The following is a 24,541-nucleotide window of genomic DNA, read 5'->3' on the forward strand; positions in this document are numbered from 1 at the left end:
TTGCAAACCAGTGTATCGCAGGGATGAAGTTTAAGAGAAATAAATGTAATATGGAGATGGATGTAAACGCTGCAAAACAAAGTTCTGCCTCTGCAGCCTTATCCTCCCACTCCAGCCTGTGGATCAGCCAGGCACATTAAATGCTAAACAGCAGCTTCCAGATGACTGTTAGTGGGTGTAACTCTGCTGGGCAGATGATGCATAACTCACTGATTTTTTACCTAAAGCAAGCATCAAATGTTTAAAATTTACAAAGACACAAACGCACCTTTGTGACAGAAACTGCCCGGAACACGCTGTCTGTGACAAAGGAAACAGTGCTGCTTTCCATTTTAGATTAGTGAGTTACAATCAGTTCACAATAAACTGAATCAACCATTGAAAAATACTAAATAGAAAAGTCAGCTCAGATCCGCTCCTCATTTTTCTGAGAAGCTTTTTATGCAGGATATCCATTCATAAATAGCTTAAATCTTGTGCTAAATGTAAATACACATAATTAGGGCTTGCTTCCCCCTCAATCTATGTAGGGAAGAGTTACACAAGTCATCCAAAATGCTGCCAAAACCCATCTTTTCTACCAGCCTGGCACATTCTCTCTGTGCCCTGCATATCACTGGTAAAGAGCAGAGTGTTTTAGGGTGCTTGAGTAAATTCCATGAGAATGTGTGCATATCTTCCATCCCTTAGCATGTCACCTAAACAGGGTTTGGAAGGAAAAAGAAATGCTAATGTAATATGCTTAATGGCATCATCATGTAACCAGCCAGACATGGGGCCAGGCTATGCATGGTGGGCACTGTACAGAGCAGGAAAGAGCCTGAACTCCAAACACCTGGGAACCTAAACAGGTGAGAAAAGATGCAGCATTCTTCCTTCACAAGAAGAGAATTCAGAAGGATTGAATAATTTGAATTAACTACTAAAAGACTAAACCAGAGACTGAGCCTAGAACACCAATGAGTAGACCAAAGCCTTATTACAAGGACATCTTTCTCTTCTAATTCCCCTCTGGTCTTACTCAGATAAATTAATTAGCAGATAAAATGCAATCCGTTAAATAGTTCCCTGACCATTTTGCCAGAAAATAAACTACATTTCTTCAATTTCTATACATAAAATTGTCATAGATTAGTTTCTAGATTTTCACTGATTTCAGTGAGAAGTTTCAAATGACCCAGGATGATCTTAATAAATGAAATCACATTAAGTTTAGACATTTAACTAATATCACAGTCAATCAAAAATTAACTTTAAAGGCTTGAGAATAAACGTTGAACTTTTTTTTAACAGACTATAAAGTCTAGTCTATAAAGACTAGAACTTCTTATAGTACATCAGACCACTATAATCACTAAGCGACTACACACCATCTCCTTCCAGTGCCGGTTTAAAGGCTAGTGAATGAGAACACATAGCTAATGAATATCAACTTCTCATCCCAAGTGATGAACTAAAAACAAACAAGTATTTTAATATCAAAATTTATAAGATTGGTGGTAATTCTTGAACATTAGTATCCTTCTATCCTGTCTCAACACACAAGTAAATACCCACCAGAGTTCACTTTGGAAGTTATGTGCGTCACGTCTATTTTCTTGGATTTGACCAAAGGTGAAGACCGCGTGGAAGAACTTCGTAAAGAGCTTTTTTTGCGATCGGAAGCTTTGCTTATTTTAGAAAGAGGTGCAAAGATACCTGGAGAGAAAATCGGATGTGCCAAAAAAAAAATCAGGAGTAAAAATAATGTAACAAAACTTTCCAGCTACTATCTCTTACACCATTAAGTTTGGGTTTTGTTCAGCTTGTTATGCTGCTGAAGCACTTGCAGGGTAGGAAGAACTACCTCAAAGGAACAGTGAAACCAAGAGACTTATCAAGAAACTTGAACAGAGTAATTCAGGAAGGCAGTAAAACTATCGATTAGAATCTCCTTTTTGTCCTAATAGTAACATTCAGTCTCCACTGTTACAAAATGCAAGACTTTGTATATCTGTGAAATACCAATTGAAATACCTCAAACTGGAAGTTAGAAAACAGCTACAAGTGTGAGCCTCTTAAATTAAAAGGAAGACAAAACAGGTAAAGAAACATGGGCCATTACTGTTACAACACAAACAAATAGCGTCAACAATACAGATGGGAAAACAAGAAAGACTATTACCTTACACTTTCAAAGAAGTAACAGGAAATTTTGACTAGTTGGTTGTTTGAGTCGTTTTGCAAATAGTTGCAGCTAAAAAACTACACGCAGCTAAAAGAATCAATAAAACAAACAAAGCAAGCACTACAAAGAAGAAAAGAAACACAATCCATTATCTGTATTTATTCTCTCATATCTTCCAATACTTTTTTTAAATTCAGGTTTCAAAATAATTTAAAGAAAAATATTGAAGGTCATACCGCGTTTCGGTGCACACTTGAAGTATTGGACTTTTCCAACGCTTCCATTGTTCTTTCCTTCTGGTTCATCCAGCTCCACGCCAGCCCACTGGCCACTGGCAAATTCTGTTGTGCCACAAAATCTTAATGTACCAACCTAAAGCAAAAGCATCAACATAGAATGACTTTGCTAAAAACTTATTGTCCACGAGGACATAGTCTAGACTACAAAGAAGAAAGCAAGTCACCACCAAGCTTTCAACCAGAACAGAGAAACGCAAACATAACAATCTCCCTTGATTATTGACATTCCTATCTTTGGATGCCAGCCACTGCATGTTCCAAAACGCATTAGTTTTTCTGCATATATTTTTGTATCAAACAAATGCAGAGGTTATTGACAGATCTCATAACAGGCAACAATGAGACACCACTACTGTACAATACAGCTCCAAGTCAGTAAGATACAGCAGTATATGTCTAACTAGAAGTTTTACTTCCAGTGCCTTCCACGACAATAGTTCCAGAATCACAACTGGGTGTCTTGCTGAACTGGACATTCCATGGAAATACTAGATTAAAAACTCCATAAATATATATTTGTGTGTATAAATATAAACACATATGTATTCTTATATATATTGCAAAGGTTAAAGGGTAAACTTCAGAGCATACTTAATTTTTTTCTTTGGAAAACATTCAAAAATCTTTTATTCCATCTGTATGATGGAAAAAAATTTAAAAAGGCAGGAAATGTTCTAACATTTTTTGCTGTTGCAATATATACTATATAGACTCTGAACAGATAAGTATATCAAGAATATCAAGACAGACCAGTCCTGCCAGTGGGCCTCAGTCTCCACAAATATGCATTATAAGCTCACACACTTCATCCAAACGGAGGAGGAATAACTAACAGAGGTGCATTTAGCACAGATTTAAATTCATTTTTATATTTGATTTTTAAATTAGTTTTAGTAATAAAAACCTTTGATCTTTCAGTTGCTCAGTTTTCATTTACCTCATGTGACCTTAATACTATTAGTTCACTTTTACCATGACTGCACTGTCCAATCCACCCTCAGATATTACAAAGACAGAAACCCTTTATTTTCTTTACTACAAAAACTTCCAGTTACTCTTTCTTAATGTTCTGTAAAGAAATAAAAACGTGATCCGGACCCTATTCTTCTTTTACTCTGAAGGTCTCTTTTAAACTTGATTGTTATAGGCAAGTACATCACACTAATCTAGACCTAGATGTTTTCAGGCCCAAGTACAAGCACAGATCAAATTCAGCCAGAGGAAGCCTGGCCAAGCGGCCCAACAGATTCCTCTACTCTCCAGGCACCAGCCAAAGGGCACGTACTGGGCAGAGGAACAAGAGCAGCAGGCATCTGAAACAGGAGATGGAGTTGGCAAAGCTGACGCTCCAATTTTGCACAAGCCCTAGGACTTGTGCAAGCAAGGAGCAAAGGATATCTCGCACAGGAGAAACGGGCCAGGAACAGGAGGAAGTTTTCTCCCAGCTGTTAGTTTCCCTGCACTTGCATTTTCATTGAATGTCGGTTTGATAAGATATAATCTAGCAACAGCAGGAGCCTGTGAAGCTGAAGGGACCTCAAATCACATACACAAACACGTGCTTACACAGCTTCCTACCCTGTAAGACAACTAGAATGACAGGCACAGTAGGAATCGAGAGAGGAATCCATTTTCCCTCTGGCATCTGCTGTGCATGGCTTTCAAGCTTCATTACAGCTGATACGTTAGGAGACTGCAGAAGCAGGAATGAGCACAGGAATCCGTAAATATTGCTCGTAAAAATACTGCCATCCCAGCGCCCTCATCCCCGCTCCTGTATTCCGGAAATGAGAACTGATCCAAGAGGACATCAAGAATCGGGCACCATTTTCATCATCCTGTTCACACTTTTGCTCTACCCTGCATTTGTGAGTATAAAAGGGGAGGGGAAGACAGGGCTGAGATCCACATATTCATTTGGACAAATGGAGAAAGGGAGTGGGAAACAATGTGGGAGTAATGCAGAACCACTCCTCACATACAAAGACAGGAAGAGAGGAAAGCAGAGGTGGAAAAGGAAGACCAAAAAGCACAATCATAGTTTTGGTTCCCTTAAAAAAACTGGAAAGCCCTGCTGGCCTTTGCCAACAGAAAAACAGCCTCCAACAACTTCTTAAAACCACTGTAATAGTATATTCAATTAAAAAAAAAAAAAAAAAGTAACAACCAACCAAACCCAGGAAGCTTTATCTATACACAGTAAGCACATTACAGTACAAACAGTACCATGGGCTTTACTTGGAGAAAAAAAATACAGAAGAGGACTAATTTCTTCCCTTTTGTGCTATAAAGCCTCCATTAACTCGCAATTACATTATCTCCTCTTGCTTTCAGTGTGCAATGACTTTCTGTAAAAGAAACTTCCATGAACTTCTACTGCCTTTAAAGAATAAGCGCCTTCCTGTATGTACTTCAGTTAGAATGCATTCTGCATAGCTACTGATTCCTTTACTTTTCCTTACCCAGTTTCAAGAACACACCAAATGACAATACAGAACGGAAGCTGCTTCGTGCTCTCGGTGTGGTTCACTGTAGAACACTTCAGTTGTGACAATTACAAATCTGAAGTTAGACTAGAAAACTTATTAAAGCTACTCAAACAAATTTTGCTCACAAATGCCTTCAGTATTTACCAGAAAAATATTTGAAATCTTCAAAAGAGTTCTGGCATTCCTAATTCATTTCAGAGCCCTTGCCATCAGAACAAATAAAAGGTGTGACTACTAACTGCAATATCAATGTTACATTTTGCAAATACATTTTTTAAAATGTGTCTAGCAAAGTAGCTTCTTAAAAGCTATTCACATTGGAGCTGTACCAGAATTAGCTACATTCTTACACTTGCACAGAATCACGTATTACAACAACGCTGTTGGCACAGCATTGCTTCAAAGATTTTAGCTGCATTGCACCAGTGAAATTGGGTTACTACAGCAGAAGCAGAATCAAAGTTTTCTTTTACTGCCTTCTGGAAACTATCAGGGGTAATTCACAAATGCATACTCAGAACTGAAAGCTGGGTAACACACAAAGTAATCTGTAAATTTTACCATCATTTTGATGTGACACCAAAAATGTTAATAAAATCTGAGCCACATTGATGTACTACAGGAGAACTGTTAAAAAAATGTTTACAGATACAAAATGCAGTCTGTGCCCTTCAAAACAGCTTTTCATAGTAGTGACTGTAACAAATAACTGTTCAGCTTATTACTATCTGTAACTAGATGCTTACTGCCATACAGAGTTCATACCTTCCATAAAGTATTTTACACCCTCAAATTTGAGGTATGTCTCCAAAGGGGTAAATAAATTGACTGTCTAGAAATCGTGAAGGTAGTATCAGGCTGGTTATCATACCTTCTGTCCTGCAATAACAACACGATCTCCCAGTTTCAGGCCAAGCGATAAAAGCATGGCCTTGCCAGTGACGTGATCGTAGTTTGGAATCATGGCTTTTGAAATGTCACATGAGAGAGGCACTGCATCCAGCAATATCTGCTTGATTTCTTTTGCGCTGGCTGCTGCATCTGCCATTTCCAGGGGCATATCCACTGGATCAGGCACCACATCCGCTGGAATCTGCCCTTTGTCATTCTGTAGAAACATAACATAGCATAGGATTTTGTTTTGTGACAAGATAGACCTGGTTAGCAAAACTATAGTAGCTTATGAAGTTCATTAGATATTTGATAATATAAACAGTTATAAAAACATCCACATTTTCACAGAAGGATACCAAAACAGCCTTAGATATACAAACTAGCATTTACAGTGACTTATTTTCAAAAGTGCTAAGTTACCGAAATTTTACTTCAAAGAACATTATTGCTACTCAGAACACATGAAAAGCACACCTGTATGTATACATGTAACTTAACATAGATTTAGAAAAGTAAACAAGAATTCTAGTCTGTAATACCAATACTGTAATGCCAATACTTCCCAAAGAATTTAGTTTTACTCAGTGTATAGCTTATTCCTTGATGAGGCTTATTCCAAGTGTAAGAATTTAATTAATACATATTGCATGCACAGACTATGCAAAGTTGATATCTCATATAAATACTTGAATAAAGCTGTTCAGATTTAGACATAGACTATTGTGTCAGAGATGAATGAAGGAGAGAGTCCTTTGCAAACACTTCCCATTCCCAGCAGGCAGTGACTGTGACTCCCCTGTGTCCCAGGTGAGACTGGCCCTTGGCCAGAGCTGCTGGAGTACCAGCTCACCTGGAGACAACTCGAACTCCAGGCCACAGCCAGACTGCAAGTGCAGTGTTGGGCTGCCAGGCTGCTATGATGGCAAGTTCTGCCCGCAATCTCTTCAGCGAAGGCATTAGTAACAGATCTTCACCTATCTGCCAATTTTCACAGTCTGTGGAAACATAATTATCTTGGTCTTCCAAATTTGTCTCAGCTGAGCCCCTGGATTCAGAAATTACCAGAAACCCAATGAGGGAATGACATAGAGTAAGACTCTGTCTGCTTTGCTCCCTTAAAAAACAGACTGAAAGCTCAACCTTCCCTGAGCCCCTATAAATCTCCCTGTCTCATCCTTAGAAAACTATCATCCTTACTCAGCATTTACACTGCTGTCCTCATATGAGCAAGCTCTACACACTGTCTCTGGTCAGAGCTTTATCATGGGATTGAAGAATCAAATACCTATCATTTTCTAAAAATCTACAGTCATTCCATAAGTAAAAGTTCAGCCCCATTCAAGTCACAGTACCTTAAAACCACGATATAGCCAGGTTAAGGTTGAGCTGGCAGCTTGTTTTGAGTTTTTAGTCATCACATGAGCGATTGTTTCAGTCACACCAGTCCTGCAAATCTTTGTGTTACCACAGGGCACGGGACCGAGCACAGGCAAGGCAGCAAAAGTGGGCACCATGGCACCAGACTGGTTTTCTCAAGGGCAGCTTCACCAGCTCAGGCTTGTGCAACTACAAACCAGCACTCCCTGGGACAACAGCCTTTCAAACATACAGCTGCCATGGAATTTGAAACATGTACATGCACTCAATAGTAACGAAACAAAGGAGAAAAACAGCATTTTTAAATTATCTAGATTGAATTATCATGAAGAACTACTGTATGAACAATGATGTTCCAGAAGATTTCATACCATCAGTGATACATAAAATAATGGCTTTTGAATAGCTTTAAAACAACCATGATTTCTCATTTAAAAAAAAAAAAAAGAAGAAAACGGAGAACTGAAATAATGCCTATGCTAAAAAAAAACAAAACACCAAAAAACAACAACAACAAAAACCCACAACACTAAAAGCCAAGATTTGTGGCTACACACACAGCAGCATTTTATACTATGACTCACGCCAATTATTTGGTTAGTAAGTGAAGCAGTTAATGTTTCTTCATTACCAGTTACTTATGCTAAGACTAAGTCCACTGCTAAGCGATACACTGCGTTTCTGGAAGTCACAGAGTGCACTGCTGTATTTCTGAAAGATCCACCACTGCCGTGACAACCGTTGCAAGACACAAAGGAGTATTAACAAATGAAAGTCCAAGCAACAAACAGAAGAACACCTTGACAGCTATTTGAACTACTGAACTAGACCATGACACAAAGCCAAACTTCAACACAAGAGTATGAGAAAGCATACAAAGTTACAAATAATTTTTCTGAGGCACTATCACTCCATGTAACATACTTTCAGCTAACCAAAACCCCACACAGACTGTTCAGTCTATCCACTTATTCACTTTTTGGTGAATCTACAGCCTAACTCCTTACCCTAAAGGCAGGATTTGCTCCATGTTCCAGCAAGCACTTGACAGCTCCTGTACACAGGTTAAATGCAGCAATATGCAAAGCTGTTCCAAAATCAAAATCACTACAGGTGGCATCCACATCTGCAATTAAACATCACATGTGAGGTATGTAAGTGTTATGTGAACATTTCACTCTACAGATTGTTTGAGAGGACATTAATTTATTACAGTTTATGCTAACATGTATACAGATACCATTAGTTATGTACCAAATGCATATAGGAAGTGATTCTACATAGAATATCAACTTTAACTGCATCTGTTTATTCACACCATGAATCAATCTGGAAGATGAGCATTTCCTTTCATTCATTTTATAATACTGATGACTTAACTGCAAAAATGTTGCTATCAAGATACCCAATCTACTGTGCCAACATTAACAAGTTAGTAAATTTAGGTTTGCATGTAAATTAGTGTTTCAGAAAATATTTCTATTTTATTGTTTCTAGGTATCAAATTTTAAAATGAGAGGCATCTTCATCCAGTTGTTTTCCTTTGTGAGCAGGTAGTGGGGCAAGCAAAAGCTTACTACACCTCTGCTTTACATTGATTTAGTTACTAATGGCCAAGAACAAAGTAAGAGCTAGCAATTTTTATAATTTGTTTTCAAAGAATTGCATTCTGAAAGGTCTTGCACTGATAGTTTGGAAAATAGAGCACTGTATTTGTCTAGAAGATATTTAGCATACTACTTATTTCCATCAATTGTTTCCAATGTATCTTTCAATCTGCTATGAAGTTATTACTGTTCTATAAGATTGAAGTTTTAATGCCTATTTAGTCTTTGGCTCCTCTCCTAAACTATGCAAGAGATGCCAATTTGAGTCAATTATGTATATGACCATTTATTAAAAATGCCAACTGATTTAATACACAACCCAAAAGCCAACAAGTCTTAGACATAATGTTCCAATTTGAAATACTGGTGAGGAACATAAAACTTTCTACCTCAGGGTTGTACAGTCTCCTGGTATTTTCCAGTTACAGTCTCTATCACAAATAGCACTAGCCTTTCTCACAGTGTGATAAAGTATATCCCAACTGTATCAACATCCTTATATAGTTATACTAAATTAATATTTTGAGGGCAAATAAAGCATCAACATATATAGAAGGCAGATAAATACATCTGTGTATATATATGTCAACCTTATACACTAGAAAAGATTGATTCTGAATTTTATAACGATCAAAGGTAAATTTTTAACAGTTTTACAGTTGCACCAGTATGAACACAAACTTAGCTATTTTAAATTTAATTGGCACATGCACAAAAAAGACTGCATTGACATCACAGCTACGTATGCAAATGTACCTTTTACAGATCAAATGTCAAATAACTATTGCCAGTTTAAAACTCAGTAGAAGCTGTGCAGTTGTAAACAACCACTGGAAACTTCCATGTTTGATAAGGCTATCAAAGCATTTTCTGCACACATAGGAGGAACCAGTTTGCAGAGATGCTGATCAGTAACATCAGCTGAGTCAGCAACAGCTGTACATACTCCTATTTTTAAAAGTAACTGATATATAGGTTTATGGGTTTGTTTTTTTCAAATTAGACTACTATGACTTCCTCAGACTTGCAAGCTTCACACTTGGAGTTTGTAAACCCTGTTTTCTTACACCTTTGTTCTATGTCTAAGTTGGCATAGTCCATGTGACAAAAAGAAACACATATATATCAAATGTTATCCAGTAACTATGCCCAAACTATCTATGGAATATTAATATGCAGCAATAGTCTGTCATTAGCAACCCATGCAGGTTACAGTCACTCCATAATGGTACCACACAACATTTCTAATTCTTAAGCTTTTAACAATTTTTCTATTTAAAACCTTTAAAAATCTAAGATCAAATTAGCTCTCTATTCTAACCATCGAGGAGTAAATCTGTATAAAGAATTTAACTGCAGAATGTCATAAAGGACATAGTTTAGCGGTAAATGAAAAGGAAACATCTGTGGTACCAGCTGTTTCACAATGGGTGCCTCAGAGTCAGTACAGCACTGTCTTGAGGAGCTATTTATACATCAACCATTTTTTCTCCAGTTCAGCATGAATCCACCCAAGGCACTTTTGCCTTCTCTGTACATGCTCCCTTCTCTGAAAACTGCCTGATGTAGTATGGAGCTAAGATTATTCTTTCTGTTAATTCAGACCATCCATTGTTTCCATGTCACAGCTAGGGCAAATCATTTTATGCATTTTCTGAGACTTAAAAAAAAAAAAAAAAAAAAAAATCATCTGCTGATCCAAGAGTTACCAACAAGCAAAGCATTTAACCAGAGTAGTTTCCTTGGAAATCTGAGCAAATCCCCATCCCTTCTGTAGGCACTGCACAGGAGACGAGAACACCAAATACAAGTGAGGTCTGAAAGAAGAATTAATCTGCTGATGCAAATTATGGAGACCAGACTATTGAAATGTGATGTTGTTTCGTCTTTTGTTACCAACCTGCACATTACCTCCTAAGCACATCACACCAATAACAGCTCTGTTTAACAATTATTTCCATGATGACTCGCAACACGGTAAGCAACCCTTGTGTACTCCAAAAACCTACCACCTTTTCAGAATTTTGAGACAGTCTTTAGCTTCAACTAGTAAAAAAGGGAATTAATCATTTTGCAAAATAGCACAATCAGAAGGATATTCATTGGAACAAAGAAACATTTGTACAATTTTAGTATTAAAATTGCTTACTGGTTTTGATATTTGACAAAAGTAGGAACTAATGGTTCTGGTTCAGAACCATTTCTGTATTTCCATTTGCATTAGTGTAAATAGGACTCCAATTACCAATCCTTTATATTATCATTCTAAAAGTTACCATTTATTTATGCCAAACACTAAAGTCAAACTGTTTCTTACACATGACCTTCTAGATAGCCAAGATGTGGGAAAAATGAGCATGTCAAAGTTGCTTCGGTCACTAGTTTGCCACGTATCATTGCCAAATTCCCACTTCTCCTTTACCCTTCTCCCAGCATTTCAAACATACTCCTCAATGTTTAAGGCATCTTAAAAACCCTAAGAATTCACCAGAATACTTACATCATCGTTTTTCTGCATACATTCTTGTAGTCCTCAACAGCTTAGAATTAACCTGTTTGCTTTCCATTCTATTAGATATTTCTCTATCATCTTTTACAAAGCTCAAGTTTATCAACTTCAAAAAACAGCAATGGAATCAGTGCATTAAACCACAACAAAAAATAATGGTAGGAGAAAATGAACCAATGAAGCTGACTAAAAGAACAAGAAATATTTATATAATATAATGGGTAAACAAACCCCACTCTTAAAGACCACTATCCACCAGCTTAGGCTCAACACAGTAACAAAATACAGACAACTACCTGAAAGAAAAAGGAACAATGCCTACCTTTTGGCTTTGCATTTTTCAAAATAACTCTAATAAGTTCTGGAACATCAAAGTAGGCAGCATAATGCAAGGCATTCATATTTGTCCAGCGGCTGCGTAAACTGCTATCAGCACCCAAATCAATAAGCTGCGTCGCAAATTTTACAGCGGTTTCAACATCACCTACAAAGCAAATTTCATAAAATGTGCATCAGGGATTTATTTAAATGGCATCAAAAATATGCACATGCTTACGTGTAACCATAATGTACATTAAACTCCTAAGGCTCATAGCAGAACACTTACTAGTAGATGTCTTTCTTCTTAAGATTAGGACATAGGAAAGCTTTGCCTTTTATCATGAAGGGCTGAAATGTCTACTATAGTATATAGCAACACTACCTGTTTATCTCTAACGTAAATAACATGTCACCCATCAAAAACAGGGATTTTAGTATCTGATAGAAGAAAAAAAAAATTACACTTCACAATACTGAAGTTTATGTTAACAGACCTGCTGCCCCCAGAAAAGCAAACCTCTGTCAGACCTCACTCAGAAACTTAGTTCAAATTCAGAGAACTGGGTTTCGGTCAACAAAAGAGTAGCACAACATAGAAAAGCTAATCGATGTGTTCAAACAGAATTAAATACACTCTTATTCCAGTACTTACGATCATAATAATGCAAATGAAGTTTATTGTTTTCTTCTGACATGATCAGGGTGAAACAAAAAAAAAAAAAGGAAAGCCAGTCACCTAAATGTTCTGGTTTCACTGACGTAAGAAAACTGTCGATAGCTTAGTTCACAGTTTGCACCTCAGTCTGAAGCAGCCTTTGCTGCATTAAATATATGTTTCTGTTGATAACATTGTTTGCAATACCTATACCACTAACTCAACTTACTCCCAACTGCCACAGCCATAACCACACCACAGTTCTGTATCTTCCTTTCTGATGGCCACTAGAAGGGATAAAACCAATCACTAAAAAAAAATCTACTGCAAGGAAAAATTCAGTAATAGTTGATGGGATTAGCCTTTGTCAGGGTTTTTACATATATAATGATGTTTCTTTACTCACCAATACCATGAGCCCCTGATTTGCAAGTGTAATGCAAAAGAGTCATGTCGGTCAGTCCATCTCTGTCATTCACATTGCAACCCCTTTTAATGATCTGAGAAACAAGTGGAAAACAAACACATTTTAGCTCCAGCATATCACTGACATCAGTATTATTTAGTAAGTTATTTCACATATATGGACTCCTGGATTCATTTCAACAGCTAATAAAAAAGAAGCCTGTCAGAATAGAGTCTAACTGCAGAACTGAGCAACATGCACAAATGTAATAAATAGTATTATGTGGATATCATTAACCTTCATTGTTTACAGAATTTAAAGTTTCTTTATATTATTACTTCTAACATACATTTCACATGCTGAAAAGTTAACTGCTTAACTGAACAATAGGAAAACAACATCATTTATCAAGTCTTTCTGCTTGCTCTTTGGTCTCTCAAAAATTCCTGCCTCCCTCCGCTCCTCCCCCCTACCCCCCCCCCCCCCCCCCCCCAAAAAGCCCCCAGTTATACTATGGCAGGAAGAATCTTTGCCATACTTCCCACCTGGCTAGAAAAGCCTGCAATCCAGAAGAAAAATAGGAAAGTAGGAAGGAATTACTAGAAACAAGACGTCTTCTCAAAGCAGCCTACTGCAGGTTGCAAAAAGATTTCAGATCCTACCTCATTTTGTGCCTTGGAAACATTGCCTTTAAGGTCAGGCCTCACTGTAAGGTCAGACATTGGAGTTTATGATTGCTGCTAAGCATGAAACTGAAACACCAAGGTGAAGGGTGTCTAAATAACTGCTTTGAGAAGAAACATTGTTTCTATATTCCGTGATTCTGTGATTCTACCACCAATCCATATGCACTGATTTTTCACCCAGCATCTTTCCCTTTTCCAAACGAACGCTGACAACATGTGCAATACAAGGCACTGATCAGTAAGTACTTGTTACATGGCAGAAATTGTATCTGCATTTATGATTAGTTCTGCTTCTCCCTGAACTGTTTGTATTTGTTGTCACCATAATACTTTAACACTGAAAGCATTCAAGGATCTCCATTTATACCTCACCTCATTCCCAATAATATCAATGTTCTGCTGGACCTGTGGAACCCATTGCCTTAAGATAGCAAACAGTTCAGAAACTGATGTTTTGGGGTTGAAAAGTATTTCTTGGCATGCTGCATCATTGGGATCAAAGAAGGAAAACTCTGTTAAAAAAAAAAAAAAAAGGAATCATTATGTACAATCATAAGTTTTAACATGCTTCTAACGTTTCAAACCCAGGGGCAAAGAAGAGCAGAGAGAGTCACTTTACTACAAGTCACAGTGGAAAAATCAGAATATTGAATTAATTTAGAAAACTGTGTTTAGCATCTGGTCTATTTTTTCTTTAATACTAACATTTATCTTGTACTTCTGAAAAAGCTGTGAATCAGCCACCAATACAATGGTACTGCAAGACTGATTTTAAGTTTAGGCAAGGACCAAGAGAGATGTACAATGATTATGCTAATATTCTTCCTTCAAGCTAGCAAAGGACTGCTGGTTCTAATCTGTTGCCTAGCACAGACAAGCCTCTTGATCTCTCAGTGATTATGTGTACATGATTTCTCCATATGCTGCAAAACATGTATTTTCCCCCTTCTTCCATCACAATTTACATAAAGCATACCAAAATATAAACATGTGCACAAATCAGGAAAGCATTCCATGGCCTCCAGTATTTTCAGGTATTTCATGAATCTATCAATCCCAGTTGGTGGCAGCTGCAGGTAACAAACACCTTCAAAAATTAAGCCAAACCAAGAATGGAAAAAAGATGTATTTTTAAGATTTTAAGCCTCACGTTGCTGAAGGCAACCCAAAGTATAGGTGTAAAAAACACCTTATTATTATAGTATTTCATGTTACTTACAGGTGTATGTGTGTGCATGTATATACACATACTGTATTTTACATTTGTGGAATTTCTTCAAACTCTGGAAAATTGTATGAAAGAATCTGGATAGCAATGGCTATTAGGAGAGGGAATGGAAGCAGAACCTACTGTCATCAGCAAATTACTGAATCATGGAAAACAATGAACTTCTGGCTCCACTGCAGCTATCAGGGAGTTGCCTTTTAAAAAGGTTTCAAATAAATGTACAATGTCAGCTTGCATCAATCGCAGATAAAAGGCTCTCAGAACAGACATACAGGTTAAGTAAAACAGAGCATCAACCATCTGGGTGTATGACATGATATAAACTACCTCTAGATGAGTCATCATTACCTTCCCTCAAAAAGAGCATATCATACTTCTAGCTTGGATTAACAGATAAAAGCACATATGGTGCTCACTTCCTGGCTGTCTTGAGTTTGCATTGCCTTGATCCAACGAGGATGAAAAAGGACAACTTCACTGATATTTAGCATGAATTTTTACCTGTACCTAGCACACCAAAATAAAAAAAAGCAAACCCCTTATCTCCCAGCACTACACAAAACGTGTTTCTTACCTACATCCCATGCATTGACACAGATCTATTGATGTATTTACTGATATGTAACTTCTGCATAAACCACAGTTGATCTCATTCTGACAGCTATGAAGTAAACAGACAACTAGCCAACAAAATCAACGATCTTCCCCAACATGCGTGATTTTTTAGTCTACCAGGAAGCTTTCTAGCTATGAACCTGAAGTAAATTATATATCAGAAAGCAACTCTTAATAGACTGTTACAACCAGCATGCTAGGGTAAAAACCTGAGAATATATTAAGTATTAATAACAATCATCCTAAGTGCTTAACAGGTGATCAGCTGTAGTGTTTGCAAACCAAGAAATGCTACAGAAAATCTGTTAAAACAATAAGTTCCACAAAAGGACAGTGGCATCTAGAATACTTTAAAACACTGCCTTCTTGACCTGTATCTTTCCCATGCATTGATTACAGTGCTCAACTATATTAAGGAAAAATAAATGCACTTAATGTAACGACCAAGAATCTTTGTCTGTTGTGGTTTAACCTTCTTTACCCAGATTCCATAATATTACTGTTACACAGGTTACAGTAACCTCCTATAAAAAGAAATTTTTTTTATTCAGTAAGTAGGCATAGACTGAGCAGGTCTGATAGCAAGTGATATTGTGGTGGTATTAGGAGACATCACAACACATAATGGCTAAAGAAGGATGAATGGAGAATTTTTCTAAGGGATAAGAAAACAGAATGGAATAAATCACAGCAGTACTTACAGTAGAATAGGAAAGACAAGTTATGAGAACACGGCTGAACCATGTAAAAACACATGTTCATGTACTAAAATATATCCTGCGGAACTGTTAAATTTCCAACCTGTGCTAACTCATCAAATGGGTCTCAAGAACACTGAGTCTGTCAAAGACAGAACATTACATTATGTGTATTTATTTTTCCTGAATACAGTTGATTGTTGTAATCAATGCATGGGAAAAACAGAGGTGGAGACTAATTTTGAAGCTATATAGATGCTATTAACATCTTCTGCAACATTCAAAGACATTAAAATTGTAGCTATCTATGAAGATCCTTACGGTGATATTTAATGTTTTAATTTTTAATTAAATTTTATAATAATTTATACATATTTTAAATTTTATAATAATTTATACATGTGAAGACAATTCAACATTATTTCAAAAGCTGATCACTGATACTTGCTATCGTTATCTGTAAACACTCATTTCACAGTCCTTACCACCACAAACACCTACACTTCCAAGAGAAATATTCCCCTATAGTGTATTGCTTGCACACTGAAACTACGAAAGTCTAACTCTAGAGATTTTAAATGTGATGTAGACGCTTAACTACATTTAAATACTGCAATTTAACATTTAACACAATATCCAGCTCCACATCAAAATGTAAAAAACCTACGAACATCTGACCACACACAGAGAAGAAACAGTATGAAGGAAAAGATAGTATATTTTAAATGTGTGCAATCAAAACAACAGAAAAAGCACAGGTCTTCATATTTAATTTCCTTTAAAAAAGAATAGAGAATTCATTTAACAAGCAGTAAACTTTTTCTGAAAATAAGGAATAAATTAAGAGTTGAGAGTTTTTCTTAAAATTCATTATTCAAATATGTTGTCTGATGATCACATTCATTTTCTCTTAAAAGCACATACCACAGTCTGAAGGCATTGGTGCAGCAGCAACAGAAAAAGTAACAGAAGTTTCAGAATTTGGGAATAAGAACCGTTCTCTTTCAAAGAGGGAATCTCCTTCCAAGGAGGGTTCTGGGAGATCCTCTATGGTCATCTTCTAGAAAGCCACTTTAGGAGGAAAAAAAATAAATAACCTCATTAGAAATACTTTGGAACAGTCCTATCGGAGTAAGATACAATGTGCAATGAGACTAAAATATTTTCTTTTTGCAAACATAAAATAATACTATTGTATTCTTACAAACAAAGGAAGTTGATTAGTAAATTTAGCAGAGTATGGTGTTAAGGATAGCCAGCTTCTAGTTCTGACTTGGTCACTAAACTTGCATGTTATTAATGGAAAACATTATATTTCTCCCCAGTTTACCACTTGAGCAGTCATGAAAATAGTAATGCTATAATTAGCAAGGACACAGTGATGATAAATAGATTGTTACATTTTATAGCTTTATGAAAACGTGAAGCTCAAGTACCCTTCCTCATACTCTGCATGTATATTCCTTTCCTTCACCATGAGGAAGCACAAGCTACCAGCTACCGCCTTCTACTCTTTTAAAGTTCTCACCACTTTAATCTTCCCACACAAAGCTGCAGACAATTCATCACCGAGTGATTCACTCCTGGACTCTCAATTCCATATCAGCTCCTTTCCCAGCTTCTCCCTTCTATGTTTTAAAATAGCACACTTACCACAGTGTTGTAACCTCCACCCTGATGTTGTTTCCAGACAACTTTTCCTGCCTTAGCGCAATCTAGGAGACAGAAGAAAGATTAAATGGCTGTACAAAGTCATACTGACATTTTCCTAACAACCAGGTCAAGTCACATTCTAGTTATGGTTCACTTACTAAGGCCAGATTAGAGCTGGTTACCACTTGCAAGACATCTAGTCAGGCAAATTCAGTAACAAATAATAAAAACATTATTCTTAATAGAAACAGGCGTTATTGTCCTATCAGAGACTATAGCTTACAATTGAAAAACTGGAATTCTGCATCTTGAATTTTCATGGTTAAATACTCAGGGTAAAAGCAATGCTTCTACTAGACAACCTACATTTTTATTCTGGAGATTGCTATATAGCGCTCTCTACTCAGGAATTTGTTTAGCCAGTTCGCTTGACAGAAATAATTCATGGAGCTTTAAGGTATATTTGGTTTTATTATCTTTAACCTATACACATGAGTAAACACACAAAAGAAAAAGTAGTCTGTAGTAGACTTATAAGCAGACTCATTTTGGGGGTTATATCCTACACACAAGCAGCTAAGCGAATAGATTTACTCTAACATTTCCCCAAATAAGTTTATCACACTATTTGGGAATGATTTTAACAGCGGATTACAGATGCTAAACTTCAAGTAAATAAATGAAAGCCTTCTCTTCTTGGACACCATGAACAGTTCACCCTATCCTCAACTTGGAAAAGAGATCCAGATGAAAACTGCTCATTTTTCTCCAACTAGTTTATTTCTTCAGTCTTATGCAACTGTATAAATGCATGTGCTGGCACACCACTAAGATCAAGAAAGAGGCCATTGGGAAGGGCAGGACTATTTCTTCCCACAGCATTATCAAATTGCTTCAGCTTAAGCATTCTTAGATTCAACAAGGCCAAAAATATTACTAATTATTTCAATTATTATTTTCATCCAGTAAGGAGAAATTAGAGTTTACATTTTGAATGGCTTTATAGTCATCATAAATACGACAGCAACAACTTTCTCATATGAGGGACTAGAAAGTCCCTTAAGCTCCAAGTCACTAAATCTCTTTGGCAGGGCAAGAGAAATACATTTGCTGCCTTCTGGTATTTGTTCAGAGGCTATGGCAAAACAAAACAGAGCAAAGCTTTGTAAAATGCATGAATCCACAACAGTTTTGCACAGGTAGCACATCAGACACTCTCACGAAATGCACAAAGGAACAAGTAATGTGCATGAATGTAGAAGAGATGACAGCTGAACCTGTTAAGTCAGAAAAAGACAGGAAAGCAATTGTAAGCTTTTTAAACAGTGCTGCCAGTGCAACAGTGAGGAAACAAAAGAAACACCATGAAAAGTAGCCAGATCTGATTAAGCCAATGGTAACAGGAAGAGGTGAGATTTGTAAAGTACAATAACAAAAGCTGCAACAACTAGAAATCAACACAGACATTTGAAAATTAATACAAAAAAACTTTGTTTATTGCACACAGAAAAGCAGATTGAACAGAAGAGAATACGTGCATTTGCAAGTATCCAGGGCACCTCTTACTCTAAGGGGCCAGAGGGGAGAATACAACCTGTCATATGAGTGAAAAGAATTCAGCACGCAAGCTACCAAAGCAAAGCAGGCAGGGAAACAAGCCCTGTCATCGGGCTGGTGACATGAAGACCCAAATGCTACAATGCATGTGCCCACCCAACACTGTAAAGAGTGACTTCCCAGGTTCACACCAGTGGCAACACCTCCTGGCCCAAGCATGCACATCCCTCCACCAAAGGATTTTAATTTGGATCCAGAAATAATATTACCATGTCATGACACAGTACTGAACCGTGAAATGTCAAGGCAACATGCTGTGCACCCATGACAACCTCCAGAGCCTGCTAGCTCAGGCACAAGAACATCACAACCAGTTAATGTCACACACGCATACCTAGAAAGGCAAAAGGAAAGTAAAAGGTTGAAAACTATTCCAAAGGAAGGGAAAAAAAACATCATCCTCGAAGTAATGTCTGTTCTGAGCATAAAAAAAACTGCCTGAGGTACTAATAATATCCAAGGTATGTGGACTCCGGTGGGATGTCCTGGTGAAACAGAATGGAAGGTCTTCCAGAAGAGCAGTGATTTCCCTGCATTAGTAGGAGAAGTTTAGACAAACAGCATGAAATGGTTAGAGATACTAAATGAAAGGACAGAAATCTCCTGTTTGCAGTACTGCCAAACTACCACTGAAAGCAGTTTAGCACAGCACAGGGTACCATGCTTACCGTTTGACAGCCATACGTTCTTCTAACTGAACTCAATCTGAAAATGAAAAATATAAATATCATTGGAAAAAATAAAACAGAACTTGAAGAAGTCATCAAATATGCATGCACTTATGCTGGCAAGATTGAAGAGTAACTACAGGATTCCTGACATCCACACATTACAGAGAGCTACCACTGCATATATATATTTAAAAAAAAAATAGTTGTATAATACAGGATCCAACTTGTTCCTGTGCTCCAGATTCTGCAATATGTGTTACAGCACAAAGTTTTCCTGCAAGTGCTATAAATGCTAAAGCACTTCAAGGTATTAAATACAATTGCACTGGGGCTCTGACAGCAGAAGTTGTCATGAACGTGATGTTATTTTTGACAATAAGCACATATAATGGACTACTTATTGTGTACTTATATGCGTTCAAGAACTAAAGCTAAGTTCAGAAAGCAAGACTCCTGCACATACACTATCTGCTGGCTCTATAAAATTTACAGCAGAACGGCAGACACATTACGTGTGTACACGTACACCCCAGATTGGCTCTTCAGCTGGCGTGCGGGGCCTCTTGCAACACGGCGCTTGGTCTGGAGAAGCTGCCAGCTTCACAGAGCTTCAGAGCGGGCCGCGCTGTTTCTGCCCCTCCGAGCTTCCCTCGGTAGCTCCCGCAGCAAACGCCGGTCCGGCCCGGCCACGGGCTGGTTATCAGAGCGAACCCTGGGAGCGGAGGTTCCGGCCGCGGCCGCCGACTCGCGGGCCGGAACACCCGGTGATAACCTCACCGAGCCACCAGGCCACCGCACCGCCAAGTCCCGCTCCCGCCCTGCCCCATGCAACCCGGCCCACCGGGCGGCCCCGGGAGCCGCGCGTGTGCCCGCAGCGGCGGGGGCCAGGGCCGGGCTCGGCCCGCCCGCTGCGGCGGCCCCCGCACCACCACCCTGCCCCCACTCCGCACGGAAGCAGGCCGGGAGAGCACCGGGAGGCCGCCGGCTCCCGTCCCGCTCCCCAGCAGAAGGTGCGGAGCCGCGGTCGCCCCCCCAAGCCCTACCTGCTCCTGGCGGGGAGGGGCGCGGCCAGAACCTCCCGCGCCCGCCCGGAGCTGAGGGAACCGAGCGAGGGCCCATCCTCGCGCCCGCCCCTGCGCGGCCTCCGTCCCGCCCCTCTCCGCCCATTCGCCTATCGGCTGCCAGCACCGCCCTCCTCGCCCCGCCCCTCCCCGCCCACCTGCCTATCGGTTGCCAGGACCGCCCGCCTCGCCCCGCCCCGCCCCGCCGCGGGGACTGTCCCCGTGGTGCCGGCGGGCAGCGCGGGCCGGGTCCGGCGGATGCTCGGCCCGAATCGTGGGTGTTCGGGTAATTCCGGAGCGGCGACAGAACAGCGGGAGGGAAAACTGGAAAAACTAGGATAGGAGTGGTGGCTGGGAGAAGAGGGAGAGCAAAGGGAGACGGCGGCTTCTTAACTGATGGTTTCGGGTGCCCGGTATTCGTGGGTGCTTAACACCGTAACGTGTTCCTGCCCGCACAGCTGCGTGAAAGTGACTGGCCGAAGGTCACACGTAATCGCTGCTAGATTTAAGCACCGAACTCAGAATTTTTCATTTCCCAGTGCATTTCACTAACCAGCTGGAGGAACGAAAGTAGCAGCTTCCAAGAAGGCATTTCAGAGGGTGCTTATCCGTTCCGCTAAACCTAATAAGGATCTAAATCCAAAGATCGGTAATCTCTAAGAAACCCGTGCGGTGGTAAACCCATTTTCTTATGGCTTGAGCCCAGGCTACTTGAGGGGAATTTGACCTGGATAAAAACTCAGACAAGTTTTGCTATGTTTTTATGCTCAATGTGGGTCATAATGAGTAAATACAACTAATTTTTAGAACCAGTTTTTTGTTGCTGTTTTTTTCCAGTGATAATATTAATTGTGGAAGGTAGGCAGGGCAAATAATGGGAAGGACAAGTGGAAATTACCTCAAGTGAAGTACTGGAAAAGTCAAGAGCTGTAAGTGCTCTCAGATCACAGAGACTTGAAAACTGAAGGCAGTGGAACATGGAGCTGTGATGGTAAACATGAGACCAGATGGCTAGAGAAAAGCTGAGAGAATTCTTCCATTTCTTAGAAATGTTTCATACTTAGAAAAGGCAAAGAAAAATTGTAATCCAGGAAAATGCAGGCCCGCAATTTTCACCTCCAGGGTACTTTAGAAAGAGTTTGAAGCACAAAGACATGGATGTCAGCGAGATCAAATGTGAGCTTACTATTGGCAGTTGGTATCTGCTTTTTTCAAGATTCTTGATGTTCTGGGAAAGGGAAATATTTTATGGCTGATGCTGAATAATGGACTGTAGTGAAGTGCCTGAAATGGAAACTATTAGCAATTCTGGAGAATTTCAATTGAATTGCAAGTGCAGAGGGAAACAGTGTTGAGTAAGTTAAATGGAAAGTACTGGACTGGGGGAATTTACCAATGACATCCTGGGATATTATTCTTGGAACTTACCTTTTTCATATTTTCCTTTAGAGATTTTGACAGAAGAAACAGCAAACAGATGAGACAAAAAAAAAATTGCTATTAAAAAGCAATGAACTAAGAAGTTTGATGTATGGGATCTTCTTATGGAAGTGACGGGAGAAGAGGAAGATGCAATTGTAGTCAACAGTTACACAATGCAAATCATTACCAATACGATGCAATGGCATAAAAAGCAAACACTTATCTTAGGATGCATAGCTGGAGGCTCATGGCAGGGAAGTATTCATGCCAGCAGGTTCTGCCATACCCTTGGGAACCTGCATGCAGTTCTGACCACCCTTTTTCAGCAGGAGGCAGCTAATCTAGCACGTCCAGAGATTATTTGCTAGCACAGTCAAGGAAAAGAAAAATCTGGTTTAGGAGGTTACCAGAACATGGCTTGTTTAATGCAGCAGAATGAAAGCTGAGGCAGGGTAGGGTTGCTATTTGCCATAAACTATGGAAAATGCTCTGTGAATTCAAAGGTAATGTTGAATGTGAGGATAAAACAGTGTGTGAATACTTTCATGCTAGAAAATGAAAACAAGCACCTAACAAAGCATCTTGGGTTCTAGAACATCCTTCTGTTTGGAGAATTAAAGGCAAAAAACCCAAACATTTTAGCTTATAGAGTGAATCTTGTGACTTAGTTCTGCAACCGCAAAGGGTACTGGACACCATTGCCTCAGAAAATTCCTGCCTGTCCTGACTTCCACCCCTGGGCCCTGCAATGGAAATTTTTAAAAAATATGTTTAAACCTCATTCTGTACCTTTCACAATATCTTTTTCAGCACCTCCTACGTGCCAGGATATGAGTCTAAATACAAGCCTGTTCAGCCTATCCTGTCTGACTCATTCAGTGCTGCCATGGGCAGCAGAGTTGCTGAGCACCTGGAGAGCTCAGAACAATGGACTGCAGCAGCTCTGGCAACTTCAGAGGGAAGACGTGGAAACAATGCTTGTGAACAATAAGCTTATTTTAACTAAAATATTATTTCACTTCTTGGACATTACTAACCAGTTCCTTCATCTTCACAAATGTATGTGTCAGAGCAAAGGGATAATTTAAGTGGCTTTGGAAGACACTGCAGCTTTGAGTAGAGCCACTCCAGAGTGAGGATTAGGGCAGCAGAGAGGTTCTGAAAGGGAGCACACTTATATACTACATTCAATGTGGCTTTGGGACAGCAAGCATGTTCAAAAGACCATGGATACTGCAGGAGCTACCCTCAGAGCTGGACGTGGAACAAGGAAGCTGTGCATCCACCCACAATCAGGATATTTCTCTCCTACAAAAAAGGCCACTGGTTACTGTCAGTTTTTCCAGCCCTGCCCATTATTTCCCAAGGAACATGCCGCCCTTCTTCCCTCTGAGCTTTAGCCAGTGCCCTGCTGTGTACATTGCCCTTTCCAGTTTCTGCCAGGTGTGCCAGCTTCTCAGATCACATCAACTGCTTCTGGATCCACAGCAAGAGCCACTCGGTTCCTCTCTCATTAGTGCCCCAGCACTGAAAGAGTAAACACCTGCTCTGCACACATGCATCAGGACTCGCAGCTGCCACGCTGCATCTGCCTGTGGGTTTGACGTGGTTTCACGCAGCAGTCAGTGCACAGCATGGTTGGAGAAAGCTCTGCGGGAGGAGCCAGGAGGAGTTTATCTTTGTTCTCAGGGAAACCCCAAGTGATTTAGGTGAGGGAATCCACTGGGAATTAGAAGAGGCACGGGGCTAAATATCTGTTCCCTTTTCTATAGCATCCTGGGATATTTTTCAGGAATATGAGTCACCTGGACCTCATTTCTAGATCTCAAGTCCACGTACCACCTTCCACTAGAAATGACACTGCCTACCTGTTGAGTTGCCAGTCCCTCACCTTGTAGAAACTCACTTTCCTTGAAATTGCAAGCACAAACCTGCTTCCACTTGTGGGAACTGATCCAACCACTGCCTGGGCTAATGAGACTGTCCCCTTTCAATTTTCTAGATTTGTATAACTCTGGAAATCTGTACTTAAAGCTTTATGCTTTTTCACACAATTCTTACTCCTAACTCTTACCTTTTGGCAGTTGCTGTCTTAACCATTGAAAGCAGCAGTGAATGTATTAGTTACAACAGATAGCAAGCTTTTAAATATCCATGGCATTCTTA

The 24,541-nt window shown here is 39.3% G+C and overlaps 1 protein-coding gene and 1 long non-coding RNA gene across 2 annotated transcripts in view; one reads left to right on the top strand and one right to left on the bottom strand.

Moving 5' to 3' along the window:
* Positions 1-20,681, bottom strand: part of LOC136099392 (CAP-Gly domain-containing linker protein 4-like) — a 34,429-nt gene extending 13,748 nt beyond the window's left edge. The window contains exons 1-12 of the mRNA XM_071805922.1: positions 20,419-20,681; positions 19,890-19,926; positions 19,431-19,751; positions 17,605-17,666; positions 16,876-17,022; positions 13,783-13,922; positions 12,725-12,818; positions 11,665-11,826; positions 8,234-8,352; positions 5,827-6,063; positions 2,404-2,539; positions 1,558-1,698 (exon numbers count right to left, since the gene is read on the bottom strand). Of these exons, the coding sequence (XP_071662023.1) occupies positions 1,558-1,698; positions 2,404-2,539; positions 5,827-6,063; positions 8,234-8,352; positions 11,665-11,826; positions 12,725-12,818; positions 13,783-13,922; positions 16,876-17,008 (1,162 nt within the window). The 5' untranslated portion in view covers positions 17,009-17,022; positions 17,605-17,666; positions 19,431-19,751; positions 19,890-19,926; positions 20,419-20,681. The remainder of the gene's footprint in view (positions 1-1,557; positions 1,699-2,403; positions 2,540-5,826; positions 6,064-8,233; positions 8,353-11,664; positions 11,827-12,724; positions 12,819-13,782; positions 13,923-16,875; positions 17,023-17,604; positions 17,667-19,430; positions 19,752-19,889; positions 19,927-20,418) is intronic.
* A 468-nt stretch (positions 20,682-21,149) lies between these two features.
* On the top strand, positions 21,150-23,742 carry LOC139827521 (uncharacterized). The gene is made up of 3 exons (XR_011738169.1): positions 21,150-21,239; positions 21,791-21,944; positions 23,186-23,742. It is a non-coding gene; the product is annotated as an uncharacterized lncRNA (long non-coding RNA).
* The last annotated feature ends 799 nt before the right edge of the window (positions 23,743-24,541 follow it).

The sequence above is a fragment of the Patagioenas fasciata genome, chromosome 3 (genome assembly GCF_037038585.1).
Source record: "Patagioenas fasciata isolate bPatFas1 chromosome 3, bPatFas1.hap1, whole genome shotgun sequence".
NCBI lineage: Eukaryota > Metazoa > Chordata > Aves > Columbiformes > Columbidae > Patagioenas > Patagioenas fasciata.